Raw genomic sequence first — 23,213 nt, 5'->3', positions numbered from 1 at the left:
AGACTTTGACTGTCCTGTTGTTAACTGTAGCGGTAGAGTAAGGACCATCTGATCAACACAATCCTAAGGAAAGTCATTAATAAGGCAAGACGTTTAGCACAGAGGTGCAAAAAGCAGAATACACCTTGACAGAAGAGGCTGAAATCGAACCTTGTAGGCAAAGGTGACCGCTCAGTATCAGATTACCAGCCGGTGTGCTCCTGGAGTACCCCTGGTTTACTGTCCCACATGAGAGATGTTCACAAGCTACACAGATGACTACATCAATACAAATACATCAAGAACACATGTATTAGGGCAATCCAAGAGGTAGTTTTAAAATAGACATCTTTGGATAGTTTTGTCTTCATAAAATATATGAAAAAACAGGTTTACAAATCTGCCTGGTGGTCTGCTGCTATAAAACCGTGTCCCTCTCAACTCCAAAAGCAGTTTGAATCAATTACTAGGCAACTTCGCATACATTAGAGGTTTCAGTTAAGACCTTTTACCCTCACCTGACAAGCGCTACAGCACTAAGGCTTGACATGAGCTCACACTTGCTCATTTATGTACCTTAACAGGGACCATTTTATACCTCAGGTCTGTGAACCATTTCATATACATGGCTGAAATTTCCCTGGCAAACACACTTCATTGCAGCAACATTGTTTGAGGTTTTAGAGAAATGTTAACCCTAACCACAGGCTGTCGTTAAAGATCTCCAGCTGATGCGCAGTATCGTTATCGTTCGGGCATTTTACAGGCACGACACCAGAACTTCAAAACAAGCTCAAATGTATAAATTTTTCATTGTATTTATATAACATCCAGTCCGAGACTGTGGTTCTCGCCTACCGCAGTCTTGCTCAGACAGCACCCAGCTACCTCCAGACTCTCCCCTCTGCTTGCTCTCCCTCAAGACTCACGCCTTCCCCGCCCACTGCAGCCAACATCTTCTGCTTTTCATTTACTCTTACTGAACGGATATACTCTGGATAATTCTGCTCTCGATTATTGTTAAGCACTTTTAATAATTTTACTGTAACCACTTCTGTGATATTAATTTTGCCTACCCTGCCGCTTGGCACACAGCAGGGAAGCAGCTCTATTATGTTTTAGTTCATTTGTACTGGGATGTATGCTTCTCATTGTATTTTGCACTTAGCATTTAGCTACTTTGTAATGGCTTTTTAAATGTTCTTGCACTGGGTAAGGGCGCCTGCTAATAAATAAATACAAATAATAAAATAACATTATTGTGGAAGGGACTGACAACATTCCCTAGAGTTTACAATTGTGTGTTGCCGCAAAATTATAGTGCTATGTGGTCACTAGTACAATGTTGCCAGAACGTCAATGGGTTCGGGTTTGTTGGGTCAACACCTACCTGTAAGCATTGGAGCTCAAATTAATTGGGAACAGAAGCCCAATTTACCCAGTCAATGGATGTGACGTTTGCCATTACATTGGGGCCCCAGGACTTAAAATAAAGTAAAATAAATCCTCTGCCTCGTGTTTAACAGTGGGGGGGGGGGGGGATGATTTTGACATAAGCAGCTCCTTATCCAGTTGTGCCTGGCAATGTGTTGCCACTCCCTCAGCTCCTCCCTCTCCCTCTCTCCCTCTGCAGTCGTGTGCTGCCTGGCTCTCTCTCCCTCTCTCAGCCGCCCCTCCCCCCCAGATCTCCCGTCCGTCTGTCTCCTCCCATGCTGTCAACTGTGGTGTCTCTTGCAAACACTCGAAGCAGCCAATGGGACGGGAGGAAGAGCGAGCCGCCAGAACTCAGCTGCTCGCTACCATGGTAACAGAGTCTAGTTTCTTACAACAGACATCGTACTGCCGGCCAGGAAACCGAGGCCTGCGTCGCACAAGGAAAAACTGAAGAACAAGAAGAAACCAAAGAATAAATAAAACATAAAAATACATTTGCTTTTTTTTTTTTCCCCTTAATGAAGAGCATGTTTTCAAGAGAGTTTAGGTGCTTCCCCCGAGGGAAATGGTCACACATGAACTAAACCAGCTCTCATTTTATTACAACACTTTGTCTCATGTTTGATGGGTGGGTGGTTTTCAAAATGTGAAAATGATCCAATACAGCAACTGCCACAGTGTGGAGAAAAATCAATGTTCTCAAAAAGCTGCACAGATCCAAAAACCCATCAGATGGCATTAAATGGCGATCAAGCCTGCCACGCTTTGGGGACCTTGCGGTTCTTCAGCCTTAGTGCAGCACTTCACTCTAAACTGGTGCCTTACCTTTCCATACAGGTTTCCAGTAACGTGACATTGCATTCAAAACACTTTGGTTGGTAAGAGGAGAGCCCAAGGAACCCTTCAGGCCACGCTTGGAAACTGCCTTCATACACTAATTTATACAGCACCAGATATATTCTTTAAACCAACATGTTTTTGCTCTGTGTCTGTGTGTGGCGACTTCCATAACAGGGAGGAGAAAGCTTACTAAGCCTGGGAGCAGACAAGAATCTGAGCCCATGCTTTAAACACCCTGAAATTAAGCGTGCAGGCCAATGAACATCATGTAAAGGTGGCCACAACATGCATCTTGGCCACATGACATTAAAATAACAACTGTTCTCCATTAGCAAAAGCACGGAACCGGCTAGCGATCATTTCCGACCATGCCACACTGAGGTGGGGTGGGGTGGGCTTCCCAGTCACACCCAAACAGGCCATCGATCTGGGCTTCGGTTCTTCCTTAACCGTCAGCGCACAGGAACACACTGTACAGCTCCGTATACAACCGGACACTTCGGTACCTTTAACAGTCCTTCAACTGTAACAGTAATTAAGAATGACACCTTTCCCAAGATTAATATTGTTGTGTACAGCGCTCCGCTAACTGGTAATAGTCATCAACTGTTCACTACTCAGGATCGATCACATAATGAAGACTTAATATAAAATGTGCCTAGACTTCATTCATTAGTTCTGTTTTGCAGTGCAGGGTAATGAAGCAAAAGGATTCAATTTAGTTTGTGTGTGATGCTTAACTGCTTAGTCTGGGGCAAACAAACCAGTGGTTTACGAATACAGATTAAAGTAAGTCTATGGACCCATACAGGTGAAATCTGAGAATAAGCCATCCCCTCATTTATACTGAACAGGCACCATTAAACTGTCTGCTTGTCGCTCATTAGAAATTCAAATCAAAATGGCTGTACAATTAGAGGAGACCAGCAATTAGAAGGCACGGCTTCTGGAGATGAACTAAAATTAAAAACCGCAGCTGGAACCACCTGGACGCATCAATGCAGCTGCTGTACTGGACTGCTCCAGGTAAAAAAAAAAACTTGAGGGGAAACCAAAAAACAAACAAAAAGCAGCAGCCAAGTACACAGAGCATCCATCATGGGTCCCACATCAGACCTGCAGAGAGGAGTCTGAGCTGAAGCCTCACTCTTCCATGTGCTTGAGATATCCGTGGTGTTATGAGCAGGTATTCATCGACTGTAGTCATGGTATAAAGCAAACAAACAAACACTCTTTCAATGGCACTGCTTCAAAACCTGTCCCCCTCCCACTCTGCCACAACAGGAACAAGCGCTTCTTATTCGGAGCACTTACGGTTACGGTTGACCGCACTTAAAGCTGACAACACTTTCTAATTTGCTGTATATAAAAATGCCTACTTAGGTTCTTATGGTCTGGTAGCACTTGAGACAGATTAAAAGCAACATGAACTTCCCTGCGCTGTCGGTAACAGCCAAGATAAAACCACGACATTGGTTTGGTTTTAAGGAGTCCCGCTCGAAGGCTTGGAGTGCTTCGCAAATTCCCTCCAAGGTAAAAATGACAAACGCACCAACACAAAATATTTGTATGCTCATGCTATGCTTAACAGATTAAAAAAAAAGGTTGCAACACAAACGAAAGACTTAAAACTCCCCCACAATTAAAATGGATGCTTCTCTTTCTTCCGCACTTAAAATAATAAGCAGTAAACAAGGTGTGGACAATCCATAGATCGGGACACAAAACTAGAGATGGGATTCATCAGAGTAAAGCATTACATAAATTGGTACAATGATGTATGCGCGTTGGCCATTTTGCATCATTTCATTTAAATTTCATCATCTCCTATTCTACCTAAACAAAACAAAACAGACCCGTGAATTGGTACCAAATGGTTGTGCATTCCTCTGCCACACTGTCGAAGAGGGCTGGCTGGTATTTTCCAAAATGCTTAAAGCGGTGATCGGAGAGACCTGATTTTGCACTTTGCATTTCCCCAGCTCTACCTACAATGCCATATTGAGGTAGTATTCGTTAGGCACAGGATTATGAAGCGATCAAAATTAGACAGAGCGCGCACGCACGCACACGCACATGCACGAACGCACACGCATGCACGCAAATGGGAGGGGGTTGAGTAAAACAGTCAAAAGGAGTGCAACATTTCTGGGAGCAAGCAGGTAATTATCGCTGCTTCTTTAAAGAGGTATAATCAACCAGAGACATCACACCTCCCACATCCCGGTTCTCCGGAGAGGCACAGGAACCAACAGCCGAGAAGGTGCTGCGACCGTCTGAGGTTTCCGTTTAACCCTCGTCTCTGGCATAAAAGCAAAAGGATGACTACCGAGCCGATCTCCACCGAGGTGAGGTTCCCCAACATGACACGAAAGGGTTTGAAACCAGGCTCTCGGATTTTGTGTTAATTGAATTTAGATGTGTAACTCACTTGTTGGTTTCCAGACAATGAATCTGCAGCGAAGACAAAGTGGGGTATTGCAGCTATGAAAATTAATCAAGTCCTTCCATATATTGCGTTAAGAGGTTTGCCAAATTCAGATCCTACAGAAAATCTAAACATCCAAAGCCAATCCAGCCATTCTGGATAATGACATACAATAACGTTTGTACAAAGCATCCAATAAATCATGACTTGTGATGGTTGTGGTAGTCACAAGTGTTTGGCGATTTACTGTAACCTGCAAGTCAGCTTGAATACAGGTGGCTGTACAAATTACAACCAAAATATGGTTATTCCAGCATATATGTTTTGCATTTTGACATATGAAAACAAACAAGGAAATGTTTTACAGAGATTAATGTGTAGGTCTGATGTCTAAGGGCACATAGATGAAGGCACACACGCATGGACACACGGGTTTGCAGCTAGGTTTCTGGTAAGATTAGGTAAGACTATGGAACAGGGTAGGAAGTCTGAATTTCCTGGAGTGTTTTGCATAGCCTCTCCGTACAGCTTGATTAATCAAAACTGAAAGGTAAACCATTTTGAGTCAGCATTCGAGTCGTGATGGTAACTCAGGCAGAAATCTTTGCATTACCTTAAGAGGCTTTTCACTTACCACTCCTCAACACCCTTGACTAAACACCGGAGCAATTAGGCTCCTATAACCGGGGCAACAGTGTGGGGAAGTGGTTCAGGCTGCAGGCTGCCAACCAGGGGGTCATGGGGTTGTCCTGGACGAGAGAGTGCCATCGTACCCCTGAGCAAGGATGCTCTACCCCAAAAAAGCCATCTGTATAAAGGGGTTTTGATTAACGTGTCAGCTGAATCAAGGAAGAAAATTAAATCTCAGAGGGAAGAGCAGCAATGCGGATGTGTCTGTTCAGGAAGGAGGAGAAAATCTCTATCATGAGTGTTTTTCACAGAAATTCTAAATCTGCCAGGCAACCGCTAAGACAGACACATTCACAAATCAGCCCTCTGCAAACGCCTTACAAAACCATTGACTTCATATAGGGGAGCAGACCAATACTAGTGCAGCTGAAAATAACAAAAAAGATCCTCTAACATTTTTAAAACCAATGCTGACAAACTAGGTTATAATGGAAGGTTAAGGTTCAATATAAGTGTGGAAATGAAATTAGGAACTGGAAGTGAGCTGGAAAAAAAAAAAAAACACGCCTGTCTGTCGTCCTGTGTTCCACTGGTGGCTTATCTGATTCCAGCAAGAATAAGCCAGACAAAGCATCAGATCGCAAGTATTGAATTCCCTGCAGGGAATGATCCAGTTGCCCCGGCTCTGATCAATGACCTATATCAGTCAAAATACAGCGGGCTGTGCGCTGACGGGAGTGGGTTTAATTCAGGTCAGTAAAACCACACAATTATGACTCCTGCACTTTCAATTAGCTGGAATAACAAGGCCGAACACGTAAAACTAGCTAAACAGGGTCATATTTGTGCCTTTCAAAGCAAGCCAGCTCTTAAAGACAACAGAAAATATGGTAAAATAATAATGTTTTAGTCTTGAAAGATTAAAGTCACTATGGAGGCTATTGCTGTGTGGTTTTACATTACAAACTTAAAGTTTAGCTTCAATTAATTCCAAAGTGACTTTTAAGATTATTTTTATTTCTTGGCAGACGCCCTTATCCAAGGCGACTTACAACATAAGTGCAATACAAAGTGCAAGAATACAGTAAAGTACAAGGGCATCAAACATTACAAATTCCTACAAGTGCTCAGATTATTTAATCTACTTGCTACCTTTGCTACTTCCTTCACATTTTCTGGAACAGTCGCTGCGTTTATGAAGCTTTCACAGCTATGACGCAGGAAGGGAAAAAAAATAAATTAAAAAAAAAAAAAAAAACTCTAAAACCGTGCAAATTCGAGTGAGATCTCACCACAGATCCCCACACCGAGACCCCTCATGTGCAGAGTACTGGAGACGCTGAATTATACATCATATGGTGAGCTGCCATCTCTCAATCCTTTCACTCTCTGAACGTGAAGTCTTAAATGGATTTTGCTTGTACCTCTCCCAGAGAGCTGGCAGAGAACCGCTAAGCCCATAATGAGGGACCTGGTGGTAAACACAGACATGCTGCTCGCAGAGATATGAAGAGCCAGGCCAGGGTACCGATCTAAAACGCACAGGCAGGACTGGAGCCCCTTTTCGGGTTGTTGTTCTTGCACTTCTTGTTGCACTTAACCCTCAAAATACACAGCAGGAGCAGATATCCATGTCCTCCAATAACAGCTCAAAGAATAGCACACACAATACTCCATGTCCTACTATATACAGTGTTTATTACAGGACAACCTTTCTGCTGTACTAACTGAATCCATCCCCCAATATATATATATATATATATATATATATATATATATATATATATATATATATATATATACACACACACACACACACACGTGTATATATTTGTATGCTCTCTACATAGACTCTATCCATAGATTCCTTTCGTCTTAAGGGAGACCCTTACAAAGGATGGATTTGGTCCATGGAAGTAACCGACCCACACCCTTCATTTCAGCTTGTTACTCCACTTCTTTTCTGAGAAGTCACATTTCAGTGAAGCTCTTCAGAAACAACCTCCACACAACCGAGCGATTTTATGTGTAGGGGACATCTTGCATGATCAAGTATTAATGATTGCATTAACCCTTTGGAACCTGGTGTACCACATGGAGGCCTTGTAAAACAGGGCGATATTTTTTAACAGGCTTGACGAAAATGTTACATGAACATCACACTAGCTGGTTAAATGAGAATCCATGTTCATAAAATAAAATCAGCAAATTAACACTTCACTCCACTTACACTTATATTAAATGCTCCCCTGAGTTACAAAACTTTTTGTACACACACACACAAACACCTATAAAACACAGCAGCTCCCCCATGTAAGAGTTACTCAGCATCTTAAAGTTTCCATGCATATTTCATGCCTGGCAGTTGGCTTCCTCCAGCCTGAGACCCAGCTCTGAGCGCCGAGAGCCTTCACAATCAAAGAGACCCAGTCTTTTCTTTAGTGAACAAAACCTAAAAGGATCTTGAACACCCTCCTCCTCCTGCCCAGTGTGCTATAACTTATCCTCCTGATCCCACTACAGTTGGGGGCGGAGAGAGAGAGAGAGAGAGAGAGAGGTTGGTGTAAGTAGTTCCAGCAGCGAGGGTGGAAGTGAAAGCCCGACACGGAGTCTATAGTGCTGAAGCGGGAGCGTCTCACAGCAGCTCCAGTCCCCAGGCACGGGAGCTGCACTTTTAACCCTTCACGCTCTCGTTGTTGGGAAGCAGCGCTCTACCCTTTTCTTCACAATGATCAAGGCAGTCAACACTTACAATTCAAAATGATCAAAAACCCCTACCAAAGGGGCCGACCTTGGCTGAGCAAGAGATGCACAGTGTGAGGCAACAATGTGACGCAAAGCAAAGTCTACCATTTGCAATGCATACGTATGTAAAGAGAAACGGGGGAGGGCACTTGTTAACAGATGGTGGCGACTAGATCAGTAGATCAATATCTGTACTAGATGTGCATTGTATTTGGCAGCAGAGTGCATAGAAATGTTCTGGAATCTATAGTAACTACAGTAGTTACCTAGACTGGGCTCAACCTATGTGAAGCAGATGCTCCTCAAAGCCAGTTTGCATTAATATTTTGGGTTGTAATAAAAGCAGATAAACAACCCCCCACATCAGTAACAGAACATGCACTGCCCGAAAGAGAAGAGAAGTAGTTTAAAAACAAAATTTGGGTACAGTCTCTCCCTCAATTCTCACCCAGGATTCAAAAGTCCAGAGTCCTGATCCCCCCCACACTGCTGCTGCCCCGAGTGCACAACCCCTGATTGAGCTCATAAGCCATAGAAACCTAATTGTGTAGAAGTCCCCCAATTCAATTACAGGCTGCAAATTAACACTCTGTGAGGGGACAGCAGCACCACCCACCTTGAGGGCCGGGGAGACCAGGACGTTCACGTGAGGAGCTGAACCCCAGGCACGGTAAAGTGTCGGCAGAAACGGAGATGAAAGGGATACCGGATGTGCATCGGGAAGAACAGTGCCGAGAGACCATGAAGGACACTATCAAAAGCCAAGCCAGCAGGACAGCCATTCGAACATTAACTCTCCACGTTATTGTCACAGCTTTTAGGTTCTTTGTTGTCATTTTCTTCCCCTCATTTGCATAACACCCTCCACACTCAGCACAGTACGGCATTGAACAGCATCAGGGGGTTGATAGGTACAGTAACTTAGCAGATACAGTACCTACCTTTATGCCAGTCAGTCAGCCCTGCAAACTGTATTCGCCAGAGACTTTGCCAGCTAGGGCAGAACGAGTCTCCTACTCCCGGTCGTTTGAGAGAGTAAACCTAATTCTGGCCGAGTGAGCAACTCTGAATCAGACAGGACTTCAAACTTTTATAAATTTTAATCATTCCATGCTGTACTAGGAATCAAGCCCAAGATTCCCAGAAAGACAGACTGAAATTTACGCACGCACACACACAAACAAACAAACAAAGGGTATCGATTCCTAAAAACAGGAGGTTGTTGGGTTCTACCGCAGATGCTTATGAGCAAGTTAACTGAAAACCAGATGTCTGGAACCGATGGAAGTGGCCACGTTTAACTGTGGAATATTACAATGTTAATAACGAACTATATAAAAGTGTAAATGTGTGCATTTGTATGGTTGTCGGATCTATGGGAATGCAATCAAAATCCTTTTCTCTGTCCGTCTCTGCTCCAGCAGTAGGGGGGGCGGAGTTTATATGTATATGTGCGTGTGTAGTTGTGCTGGGAGGGCCTGTCAGGTTTCAGTAAAGCAGCAAGTAGATGCTGGCTCCACCAGCTATCACCGGTGTTTACAGCAATTGTTCAGGTCTGCTGCCGAGAGCCTGTTAAATTAACTATTAAATGCAAAACTGTACACATCCCTGTTAGATCACTTAGCTGCCTCGGGGGGGCTGGGAAGGGGAAAGGGAAGAGGCAGGTAAGAGTAATTTCACCAAAATTAAACAAAATAAAGCTCATCAAATCTCCACATTTAAAAAGTTTATTTTTTTTCTCCCTCCTAAGAAGTCATTTCAAATGTAAAATCAAGACTATGGTGGCACACATCTGCTGACCACAGACAATGGCAGTGCTTCAGACTAAAGAGTCCGCCTCTCCTTCCTGCCCCTCGACAGACAGCATGGACCCCCGTCTCAAGGATCCCTGACAGGACTGAGGTTGTAGAGGTTACTCTTAAACCATCAATTAATAAAGACAGACGTTTAAAACACATGTAGGCGTGTTGGCAAAATGCAGAATTTTTTCTTAATTGATCTAGAATGAATACGCTCTTTAGATACGAGTGATTCGCAGCTAGGAGTGTATAAAACTCACTGGATCGGGGTGTAGGACTGGGGCTGGGGCAATCTGGACTGGATTTTGAATTGCCCATCGTTTTCCGGGTTTGGTTTCTGGATTTTAGGCATTTTATTCTACACAGACAAATGCTCTCTCATTTCAACTCGCTCCCATACATAGTATCATTAAGATGACTTTTCCAGTAGGCCATCCCCCCCGAGAGGGAGACCCCACAGCAATCTAATGCCACCCCCGTCACCAGCTGCCCACTCCACTTATACAGGTGTTGCAGTATGAGGAAAAAATAGGCAAAATCTAGATTGAAATATATGCAAAGAAAGGGGGAAACAGAAAACGAGCATCAAATGAACAATGTGTTCATTTTACTTTGGTACCATTCAACTCCAGAGCCGCCCCCCCCAAAAGACAAAAGAATAAGGCAATTTCCCAAAACAAACCCCAAAACCATTACAGAAACAACACTATTGAGACTGTGAATTCAAATGAAGGCCGGGAAAGCAGCGATAGAATTGCCATTGAGAATGCCTGCTTCCATAATGCACCCAAACCCCTATTTATTTTTAAATTGCTCTTCTCCATCCTTTCACTTCAGACTACAGAGGCAGCCATTTGGCAACACACTGCAGAGTCAGAGCCACACAACCACTAGAACCCACTAGCTCCAACACTGTGCCTACACACAAACAACGCGCTTCTGCTGGCACAGATCCCTGCAGTTTTTAGTTCAAAGAGGCTCTGGGGCTACCAGGGGGAAAATGGAGGGTACTTCCTGGCATGGAGGGTGCAATTAGTGAGCTGGAGAAACAGCAAAACAAACCTTGCTCATTAAAAGTGTACGCAGAAGAAAATAGTGGAAAAAAATAAGACATTAATTAAGGAAAGGCTGCTAGATTACACCATTTCCAGTATCATGCTGAAACATACAAGGTCTCTGGACCTTTTTGTTTATAATAATAGTGCTTCAGCACAAATGTCCAGTAGATAAAATAACAGGAAAGACTGAGGGAGACAACAACAACAACGCTCATTACAGAATGAGCAACAAAACAAACAGAACAAAAATATCAATGTTAAGTTGATTGGCATACACACCATCCCTAGGCTCCTCTTATCAGATGCCCCTTCAGAGACACGAGTACAACGTGTGCATTCACCGAACTGACACGCACAAGATTACCACAACAGGTGATGGCTTCGGGAAAAACCGTGACCAAGCAAGAAATACAGGTCAGTCACCACTGTTAGGCCAGATCAGCTTACTAAGGAATCCATTTTATAAAAACAGCTTTACACCCAAAACATTACCCCTTGACTAGCAAAACTCATCCAGGTTATTCCCCATGTCGAAACGATTACTCATGGATATGACCACCCACAGATATTATCCAATTGGCCCTTCAAAGGTTTAACCATAATAACCCTCTTCATGACCAGTTGTACAGTCATGTTTTCAGCCCTTTAAGTCTCAATGACCTCTTGTGTACAGGTAATGTACAGAGAATACACCTCTTCTGCTTTTGAAACCAGAAGCATTTTTTTAGAAGAACCTCCAAATGTTCTCAACTTGTTCTCCCAAAAGACAGGTCAGTCCCATACAGTGCAGAACACCTGCTCCTGCCGTCACTGATCTCAAACCAGTACCATGACTTCTAGCTCACAGAGAAGTGTAATTGTACCCCCAATTGATGAGAAACTAAATGCAACCACCAGGCTTTTCACATTTCTGTAATGTGTTGCTCACACTCTCTCTCTGACTCATTTTCAATTTGAATGCCTCAAAGGAAATGTTTGGAGTTTAAATAATTCATGGCACTTAATAAAATAGGGACAACTTAACAGTCCTGGGGGGGGAGCCCCTAGGGTTAACCTTCAATACTAATGAAAGAAATAAGGACAAAACGTCACTACACAATTAACCAGCACACATACACGGACTACTACAACTCTGCCAAGTAATACGATACATAATCTATATAATGTTCTACAAATACATTACACCCTATACACTGTGTATTCTGTCTCTCTCCGTCTCTCTCAAATTTTCAAATTCAAAATTCAAATTAAACATGCTTTATTGGCATGACCAAAAATAAGTATTGCCAAAGCAATAGTGACAAACAGTTTTGAACATATACATGTACATTTGCATACATAAATACACGATATGTATGTTAAACAATTAACGGATTCATTGCAATTAATACAATTCAATCATAGTTCAGAGAGACATAAAATTGATATTGATAGTAATAATTGGGTGTAGCATAGATGTCATTGCCTGTGTCCAGGGGTCTCCCCTGTGTGAGTGGACTGAGTGTCCACTGTGTCCCTCAGGCTGTGGCAGACAGCTGTATACTGGGCTGCCAGTAATATGCAGCTGGTCTCCTCTCCCAGAAGGATTGGCACTTTCTCCGATTCTGGCAGGTCTGAAAATCTCTTATAGAGCTCTGCTATTTTGGGGAAAAATTGTGCTCCTAAATGTTCATATTTTTCACATTTTAGAATAAAGTGCAGCTCTGTCTCAACCTCTCGGTGTTGGCAGTGGGGACACAGCCTGTCCTCTCTGGGCAGCCAGGTCTGCCTGTGCCGGCCCGTCTCGATGGCCAGGCTGTGCTCACTGAGCCTGTATTTGGTCAGGATCCTTTTGTTTTTCATTCGTTATTAATTTAAGGTATTCTGCCAATGTGTAGTGTCCTTTTAGGGCCCGACAGCACTGCAGTTTACTTTGTGCTTGTGTTTCACAATGGGTGATGTAGTTTTCTTTGTGTGGTGTGATAATTCTCTCTCTCCCTCCCTCTTTCCCTCTCCCTCTCTCCCTCTCTCCCCTGTTGAAAACATGAACTAATAGAGACAAAACTGCCCTGTACCAAATCCAGCATAAAGCAAAGCATTCAAGAACCAAAATCACCGAGAGGAGAAGCTATGGCTCGGAGACGGGAGACAATTTTACCCTCAGTTATATTCACAAAGATATGTACCTTTGGAGGGGATACTGCCTGTCAATTGTATCCATAATGGGGCGTGTACCATAATCAACCAACACAGAAAAAACTGTGGCTACGCAGAGCAAAAACAGCCAAGGCAGGAAGACACAGACACCTAAAACACAGTGTACTTTCAGAGGGTGAGCTCACATGCATTGCTTGGGGAGTTACGTCCCCTCGTCCCCATGGGAACACACGCTTACTGGATAAAAACGCCAAAGCTATGTGTGGCCAAGACTGCAAAGCTCTTACGAAAATGGGTCCTTTATAAACCTCTTGTAAAAATGACCAAACCCACAATCACATTATAAACCCTTCCTACAGCCTTGTCCAGCCCTCTGGAACGTCCACACAACTGCACAAAACCAAACCCCTGGCATTCCCACCGGCAGGCTGAGCAACGGGAAACGACACTGAAGCACACTCACTTCTTTTTGGCTTTCTGAGTGGGAGCGACTCCATCTTTGCGAGGCCGGCCCCGAGGTCTCTTGTCTGTGGTGGCCGGGCTCCCAGCTGGGGTGGCCACGGAGCTGCTGGGGGGCGGTGAGGGTCCTTGGTCAGAGGGCTCCAGAGTCTTGTCCTCTGATGACATTCTGTGGAGAAGGAAGCGCAAGTTAATTTCTGTTGTTCAGACAGTATATCCCCACAGAGCAGCAGACAAAGAGGACAACACATTCAGCTATAAAGAGATGACACTGTCGGGCCAATGCCAGGTGTCAAAAACACTACAGCCGGATCCCAGCGTTAAAATAATAGGCTTGTTCTAGAGAGCAGTTTTTAGACTAAAGCTTAGAGCAGATCTTAAACTTTGACCTTCCCACGAATCGCAAATTACAGACTTGCACCCAATCACAGTTTAATGTGTTGGCAGAAGCCACATTATACTACTAATAAATAAAAATAAGACACAAATCGGGTACAAGTTTGTAGCTTACGATTCGTGATTTAATGGCGACATGTACACTGGCATCATCATATGGAGGAAACACAGACAGGGGGTTAGCTTAAGTTTGCAGCATTACAGAAAGTACAGTCGGGGAACAGAGAAGCCTCAAGGAAGAGAGGTAAGGGGTTTGCATTTAGGATAAAAGGAGCTATGACATGGGAAGCCAAGCTATTCCATAAAAACAATAAAATAAATAAGTAAATGAGTAAAATCAGTTAAAACCACTTCACAGTAAGCAATTTATCCTTATTTATCAGCCCAGAATTAATTGTCAAAATGCATATTATAAAGCATAACAAGTATCAAGAATGGATCCCAGCAGCCTCCTTCCCAAGCTCTCCAACCCACTTCAATGCTCTGGAGAGATCGCATGAAGCACCGCTGAAGCAAGCCCACTGGTAACGAGCGCAATCGCCCTGGTCTGCCGGGGGAGTGAGCCCGCTTCCCCAGACACCGAATCGTTAGGGTTCGGGGCCCGTGTTTCCAGTCTGCTTGTGCAACATGAACCATAGCTGTTGGAACATTTTCTTATTACACCAGGCATTCACAAGTCAGCTGCGGCAGTGGGGAGGGGGAGTCCTGGAGGAGTTATAGCGAGCTCTGAAACCAAGCCTGCTCGGGACTTGGCAAAAGGTGCTCTGGCGCTGCCCCACTTAAGAAAACACTGTCATGTGAAGCCATTAAAAAGCTCAGAGGGAAGTACAGGTGGGCCGCCTCTAGGGAAGCCGAGTGGTGAACCCCAGGATTTAAAAACACAAAAAGGTACAAAAGGTGCTATTTTACTCAGTCCAACAAAGCTTCTCTTATTTCAACAGGGGGGGAATGTAAATAAAAACTTAAAATAATAATGATCCAGGTTTAGCACAGGGAGGTATATGTCATACTAATGCACTCATCCCTACAGGCACAAAGTGATGCATTGCAACGATGTTGCACTTCTACAGGAGAGACGAAGTGAAATGATATACCATCGCACCGGCCAACACAGGCCTGGCCATCCATCAAGACACAGCATGGGAACAAACACTTGGTCTGCTCAACAGGGTTACGTACAGGGTTAAACAATTATGGTTTTTATTTTGGCTATTTGTTTGGTTTTCAGATTCACAGTAGATTAAATTTGGATTGCTAGGATCGATAGGTTTTCAAATAATTTCTGTTACAGTGATTTAACATCGTAATTTACAAGATGCACAATAACTGCATTTCAATTAATGCTCATATGTTAAGCTTTGATATTTGCTTCCTCCTCCACCAACAAACTTTGTTTTTGTATTATTTTCTGAAAAAACACATGAAAAAACAGAGTTGTGCACCTTTGTAAAATACAGTGGCGTTTTAAAGAGCTCCTACCCTTTGCTTGCCCGAAAAAACGCCAAATCCAAAAACAAATAGACAGATTATCCGATTATGTCTGAACACTAAAGTTCAGAGGAGGGGCGGGGAAACCTTGAAAAATGCAATTAAAAAAAATCTCACCATCAATCATATGAAATCTAGCCACAGCTGAGCAACACTTGAGCTTATAAACCATGTTGCGTCTCCCCGATGCGGAGTTTAGGAGCGATCGCACCATCTGAACGCAGATTAATCCAGAGTGGATTCTAGAGACCACCTACGCTGGGGGGGGGTGACTGCTTTGCCGGTAAACGACACAAGGAGCAGCTGTATGGAGACGAGCATCAGGAAGGCTCTGCCAGCATGGTGCCGCGGCTCTCTGCGGAGGGCTGCTTAAATTAATTTAAAATTTTAATTCAGCCAAGTCATGCTGCGAAAAAAGCTGTCCTGCAGTGTTTCTGTACCAGTGGTTATTTGAATGTTGATTTAACCAGAGAGATCTCTCCAGACTGAAGATGATAGCAAGAGATGAGTGTGTGGGGGGGGGGGGAGCAGTATAGCTTTTATGCCTGTACTGTACTTTAATATAAATAGTAAAGTAAGTCGTCAGTATAAAGACTTCGTTTTAGGCTCTAATAAAAGTAATTTGAAATAGTGCCGTAAGAATGAATGTTAACACTTTGAGTTTTGAAAATGTAGAAGTGTTAATGCACACCGAACACTAACCACCTTTTTATCATCTCTAAGGTTACGGAAACTATCTGTATACATATTCTGGTGCATATGTGACTGCAGTTCTCCGTACGAAACAAAACAAAAAGCTGGAAATTCAAGACCTAACACCACTAATCATCCACAATTGGACAACTCATCTTATCAATTACACAGGGACTGCAGAAAGCTACAGAATGACCACAGGCTCCCTCCAATAAAGCATAAGGGTTTAAAATGGACATTATGCTCTGAGCAGAGTGCCTTGGGATCCTTTTGTAGTTAAAAATTCAAGTCTTTCCTCAAAACCTTCATGCATGAAATAGGAACATTTAATTTGTTCATACATTACTAATAAAAGTGTCAAGACCTTAATGTCCCCCGATTTCTTTTTAATTATTCTGGCCCGATTTATACTGCCTTTCCAGATTCAGCAGCACACTCTTTGCTTAACAAGCGTGCATCCGTCTGTGTGAATTTCAATGCAGGCCCTGACAAAAACTTGTCCTCCTGATATTGCAAGACAGTTTCCAACTCTCAAAAGCTTGAAACTCTATACTCTCTCTCCTATGCAGACCTATATACGTACATCTTTCAAAAAGACAACAAAAAACCACAGCTGTATTTATACCTAAATCAAGCTGAATGTAATTGATGATGTGACCACATGAGAAACTGAAATAAAGACTCCCCTTTCAATCACCATTCACTGGGAAGCAGAAAAGCTGACGGGAAAGACATTCATGCTGAAGCAAACCGTGATCGCTGTGAATGGTACTCCCACATGACTTTGCAAATGACAATATTGTCTTTGCCTAATTTCCAAAGCACTAATTTTCATTTGCTGATAAACGACAGCCTCATTGGGGAATGACTGAGTCTACCCAGCACTATGGCACACAAGAAGAAAGAGAAATCAATAGCCAAACACAACAAAGGAACAGATTCTCATTCCCTGAAATTTGCGCAAGTGTGGAGAAAATTTCAATCGTGTTGTCGTGCTCAGTCAGTCTATTGTAGTCATCAAGTTCTGCAGTTTGTGAAACTGGTCAAACCCATCCAAACAAAAACTAAATTGTACTTAGTAATTGTCACATGCAGCTCACTGGGAACAAACACTTTAGTGCACCAACCATGAATGGTGGAAACTGGGGAAATGACGTAGGTGAGGATCAATTACAGCCATCACATGAGCAACAGAATAGTAACGAGATCATGCACATTTTCAGATTTCAGGTTTTTTTTTTTTTTTTAAATGGGCCGGTACAATCCAATATAGCTCATGGTGCATTGTGAGTGAACCAACAACAGCAGCATATACAGTGCTCTATATATTCAGAATTAAATTATTAATATCCAAAGAATAATACCCTATACAATGCCCTAGTCAGGCTACAATTCGAGTATTGTAATTTGTCACAGTCAAAAACAAAAACAGAAAGGTTCACTTCAGAGTTCAAAGAGGGGTAGCTAGACTTCTACTCAACCTGAAAGGTTTGAGTTGAGTATGAATGAAAAATGTAAAGAAATAAACCTACTTTGGTTTAATGTACACATTGGCAGGTGTGTGTGTGTGTGTGTGTGTGGCTTCCTCCAATTCCTGCAATGGAAATACCAAGGAGGTTTCCAGCACTTATTGAAAAAGCAGTTTCAGACCTGAATGTTGGGGCTGAAGGACCTGACCTTTTCTCCTACAAATGTTCTGATTATCTTAATTGAAAAACCCTGCTTGATATATATAGCGCATTATAAAGCTCAATCCTCTGAAGGCAACGAAAACAACCTCCAGTCATTTCAAGTGAATGACTAACATAAATTTGTATTTTAATTATTATATATAGCCTACAGAAAGTCTACACCACCTTTAAAAATGTTCACCTTTTGTTGACTGAAAATAAAAACTGAAATAGCTTGGTTGGCTAAGTGTCCACCCCCCTTGTAATAGCAATCCTTAATTAGCGCAGGTGTGAGCAATCACCTTTAAAATCACACACCAAGTTAAGGGGCTCCACCTGTATTCAACTGTAAGGATTCAAAGGATTTCAGGATCAATTCAGCAGCTCCTGTAGATTCCTCTGCTGGGTCAGGCATTTCAGAGCAAAGACGCACCAAGGATCTTTCAAAAGAACTCCAGGACAAAGTTGTTATATAGATATATAAAAATCAATCTATCAAAAGCCTTCAATATCCCTTGGAGCACAGTCAAGACAATTAAGAAGTGGAAGGCATTTGGTACCACCAAGACTCTGCCTAGATCAGGCCATCTCTCCAAACTGGATGACCCAGCAAGATGGAAGACTGATCAGTGAGATGACCAAGAGGCCAATGGCACAAGCTACAGCCTTGTATGGCCAATACTGGTCAAAGTGTGCCTGTGACAACAATGTCCCTAGCACTCCACAACTCTGGCCTGTATGGTACTCAAGACGCCCACCTTGAATGACATTTGAAGTTTGCAAGACAACACTCAGGAGATTCTGTACCCATGTGGCAAAAAGGTTTGTTGTCTGATGAAACTAAAAATGAAACTTACAAAACGTTAAGTTTACCAAAAGCACAGCACAGTGCATCACCCAAAGAACACCATAACTACTATGAATATGATGGTGGGGCAGCATCATATTATGGGGATGTTTCTCATTGGCAGGGACTGAGGCACTTGTCAGGATAGAAGGGGAAATTAATGGAGCCAAGTAAAGTTCTTGATAAAAACATGATGCCACCTGCAAGGAACTGAAACTGGGGTGGAAGTTCAGCAGGACAATGACCTGAAGCACACAGCCAAAACTACACTGGAGTGACTAAGGAACAAAAAGGTAAATGTCCATGAGCGGCCCAAATGTGTGGCTTGACTTGAAGATTGCAGTCCATCAACACTCCCCAAGGAACATGACAGAGCTTGAACACTTTTGTAAAGAAGAAAGGTCAAATATTGCCACGTCTAGGTTGGTAGAGACCCATCCCAACAACCTCTGTAATTGCTGCCAAAGGTGGTTCCTCCAAGTATTAACTAGAGGGGGGGGGGGACTTCTCCAATAATGATATTTCAGTTTTATTTTTAATTATATATATTTGTTCCCCCCATTCACAGTGTGGAGGATGGTGTGTAGATAAGTGAAAATAAACAATTTAAGTGCATGAAACAAACCGACACAGAATGTGAAAAACATTCAGGTGGATGTAGACTTTCTATAGGCAGTGTGTATACATTATTTAAATCACGCATGCACACACACACACACACACACACACTGAATGTAATATTTTTCATATTGTAATATGAAAGTATTATTGCAACAACTAAGAAATGTTTTTGTTGCAAAGGCGATTTTGAGAGGTGAAATGTATAGATATATTTTCCATTTGAAACTATTTCTCATTTCTATATCCCAACTCCAGAGAAAGTGTGCACATTGATTGAGTCATTGCCTTTCCTAAATCATGAATAGTTAAATGATACTTCAGCAGATGCACTAAGTAGCTGGGACCTCCCTGTACCTCGTGTAATCAGCGGTGAAGATGACGTCTGAAAAGCAAACGCCTCCAAAACATTTACACAGAACGGGAGGATAAACATCCATGGCAGAAAGAGAAAAAAACGAGGCAGTAACAGACAAGACAATGCCAGAAGGCAGGGGAATTGGGACCACTGATCAAGGCAGGGCTTCAAAACCCTCCTCAGAATAAATATGCAGAATTCTAGAAATCGCTCACCAACCCCCAACCCCCACACACACACAGTGATTCGGCTCCCTCTGCTGTTGACATAAACCTGCTGAATGCAGCGGAGGTGTCAAGCCTGAGCACAGTGCGATTAGGATGAAATGATAAATGACTAAATTAATCACTACTGCATTTCTCCCCATGGCCCCAGGAGCTGCAAGAATGGAGGGACAGAATTGTGAAAAATGGAATTGTGCAAGAATTGTGCACCTGCCATCATTAATATGACCCCCTCCCCCACACGACAATTTTGTTTTTCAAAATTATTTAATCTCCCTGAAATCAATACAATTGTGTTCGTTACTCCCAACTAGAAGACTCAACGAAAGCTGCATCAAATGTTGTACGGTTTTGTGGTTTCCTTTCAAACACATTTGCTTTTCTTGCAAGTTTGCTTTTATAGGCCTTTGCCACCTTAAAACCTAAGGACAGTTACCGGTTACCGGAGGAAAGCCATTAAGCATTGTAGAATGATCTGAATTCAAACTTTCTCCATTGGCCGATTCCTTTGTCATTGGCCCTTTCATATCTCAGAACACAAGCAATATAAAAAATAACGGGGTACTCGGCAGGGCTGGGCGATATGGCCAAAATACAATATCGCAGTATTTTTCACAATTTTGACGGTATGACGGTATTTTTTTAATGGCCATTTTATATTGTTCATAAAGCAAAAGTAATAAGACACAACGGACATTGAATTACGTTTCCTGTACTGTGTCAGTTGTCTTGAAACAAAATCATGTCCACACTAATCGACGACACACCTTTCTTCGGGACAGATTCACTGGGGTCACTTTGCTGTGAAGTTTCACCCACACTACTCTCCTCCATCTCGTCTTCATTCATTGTGCATTGATCACGTTTGTTTGTTCATGTCAACACGCAATACACATGGAATTTATTTTCGATATTTGGCCAAGGCCACATTCATTCCAGAACAAGGGTCGCGCTGAGAAGCGCAGCTCTGCGCAGAGACTCCGATGCGTGTTACTGCTTGATGCCACCAAGACCCAGCCAAAGAAATCTGTGCAGAATCGCGCAGCCCAGCGCAGCTCTGAGAAGCTGCTGCGGGAGGCGAGCTGTGGCTGCGAGACAAAAGATTATGCAGCAATCAAGAGGGGCGTGTTAAGCTGAATGAAAACTACTACTGCCCCCTTGTTAGCGGAGGCGAATGTCAACTTTCATTACACAATGAATCTGTGAACAGCACTGTCAAAACCATAGATATAGAGTTCTAGATCGACACTTGTCAATGCTTTATTAAATAATTACATCAATTATTTTTAAAAATTGAATGTAAATCTATGATGCACAATAATTAAGTTGTTACTTAAATGATTGGCAATTCTATTTTTTAAAATAACTAAAAATATAAAAATAAATTACCCAATTACTTCGATTTCTGCAGGGTTTGTGAAGAAAGGTGGTCGCATTCTTGTAGCGCAGATTTGAGCACTTCTGCACAGCTCCACCAATGGGATACGTTGTATCCTGCAGATTTGTGCAGATCTGTGGAAATTTGCGTTACACAAACACTATCGGTGTTTTTTGATCAGATGCGTCTCGTGTCAGACAGCGCAGTCTCAAGCAGCCGGCGCAGCGAGTTGTGGGATACGTGAACACGATCCAGTTTATTGGTAGCTGAACGCTATGACTCAATGACACAGTAAATAGCCAATTAAAAACTTTAAAATACAGATATGAAGGTATAGTAAAAGTCCAAACCAGTCCGTAAATGAATACCGGTATATTGTTTTCTACGGTATACCGCCCAGCCCTAGTACTCGGCTGAAACAAGTATCCGGTACGGATAATGAACTTTTTACGAGTATCTTCCGAGTGAAATGTGTCAATATCCGTACTCGTGATGAAGAAAAATCCTCACTGGGTAGTACTAGCAGCTGCTAGCTGTGTCTGTCCACATCTTTCTAGGCCAGCTACACACAGAGCTCCGCCTCCTCGCCGACACAGACCGCTGCAGTTCTGCTGCCACACAGACGTGATCTCGCCTCGTCACAGCAGCCTCTCCGTCAGCTCGACTCTTCTCTCTTAAAAGGTCATCTATCATAAATTCTGCCGAGTCACTGTGAGGACTGAGCTCGAACTGGACGCGCTGTAGTGCAGGTTACAGCTCGGGACTCTCACTGCTGCTGCCGCTCGCTCCTACCTCGGTAAAACATCCGACTTCAACAATAAAGCCACAAGGCTGAATGCTGTGTCTGTGCATAAATCAGCCAGCTTTACACCATCAGTTCATTTAAGAAAATAATAAAACCAGCCCCCCCACCCCTTGCACTCACAACAAATAATTAACATTGTGTTTTAGAAATAGAAATAAAAAAATACCATTCCCCCTAAAATAAAAACATTAGGCAGTGGAAAGAAAAGTGATCACACACAGAAACATTACACTGTTTAAATTTTTTTTAAAGAGTAAACAACAAAAAAAAGGTTTTGTTGACTATAAAAAAAACTGTAGTTCATGCTTTTTACTTCATACTTCATGTGTTCATTGATTCATTTATTAATTCAAGTTTATAAAAAACTTGAAATAGTTCTTACTCTTGTGATCAAAAACATTGCTCTGAAGCTCAATTCTGAGGCTGTTCTGTAAATATTTTTTTTTACTGAATACAGCAACTTCTGATCAACCCATATCAATTTCAGGCCTACATGAAAAACGTATTGTTTGCTCTGCCCACTTCCGATTTAAGCCACACCCATTCCAAGTATGGATACGGATACAGATAATTTTGTTTGTTGAACAGATACAGATAATGGTGTACTCGGTCATCTCTAAAACATATGCATCAACACCACCAATTGTTGTTGTAGTGCTAAAGAGAGAGTATAATACAGACCTATTAATACCATACTTCATAGCCAAAGGTTACAACAGCAGGTTGAAGTCTTATAAAATATAAATTTGTTAAGTTCCCATAAAATTCATACTCAAAGTGCACACACTGAAATGGATGGCTTATGTTCCTGACCATGGCAAGAAGTACCTCTCTACACACATACTAGGTCTTAAAAAACACATGAAACCTGCAATGGATCCAGTCATCTGTAGTTTTCTACAGTCCCTGCCTTCTGCCTTTATGTCTAAGTCTGTGTGTGAAAGTCAATGCTCATTCGAACCATTACCGCAGCCATTTTATTAGAATGTTTGTTTAATGTCCAGATCTTTCCCTGTTGCTGGGTTGCACAGGTTGGACCCGGGTGTGACAGAATATGCCGACATTCCTTACTGCTTCTACTGCTGAAAGGCAGATCGATGGAGGAGGGAAACCGGAGACGGGAGCCGGCGGCATGAAAGACTTAGGTTACAGAAGGTGACATGTTAGGAGAGCTCGTCACAATAGAGGCGGGAGAGAGGGCCCGAACGCAGGGCAATGATGAATGACT

The 23,213-nt window shown here is 42.6% G+C and overlaps 1 protein-coding gene across 6 annotated transcripts in view; it reads right to left on the bottom strand.

Moving 5' to 3' along the window:
• The window catches only part of kmt2ca (lysine (K)-specific methyltransferase 2Ca), a 143,380-nt gene that overhangs the window by 101,616 nt on the left and 18,551 nt on the right, over positions 1-23,213 (bottom strand). For all 6 annotated transcript variants that reach the window (XM_066688276.1, XM_066688287.1, XM_066688316.1 and 3 more), the window contains exon 2: positions 13,513-13,677. In XM_066688276.1, coding sequence (XP_066544373.1) covers positions 13,513-13,676 — 164 coding nt within the window. In that variant the 5' untranslated portion in view covers position 13,677. The remainder of the gene's footprint in view (positions 1-13,512; positions 13,678-23,213) is intronic.

Source organism: Amia ocellicauda, chromosome 2 (assembly GCF_036373705.1).
Source record: "Amia ocellicauda isolate fAmiCal2 chromosome 2, fAmiCal2.hap1, whole genome shotgun sequence".
NCBI lineage: Eukaryota > Metazoa > Chordata > Actinopteri > Amiiformes > Amiidae > Amia > Amia ocellicauda.
Note: the sequence above shows the minus strand (reverse complement) of the source record. Positions and strands in the feature narration are given on the sequence as shown.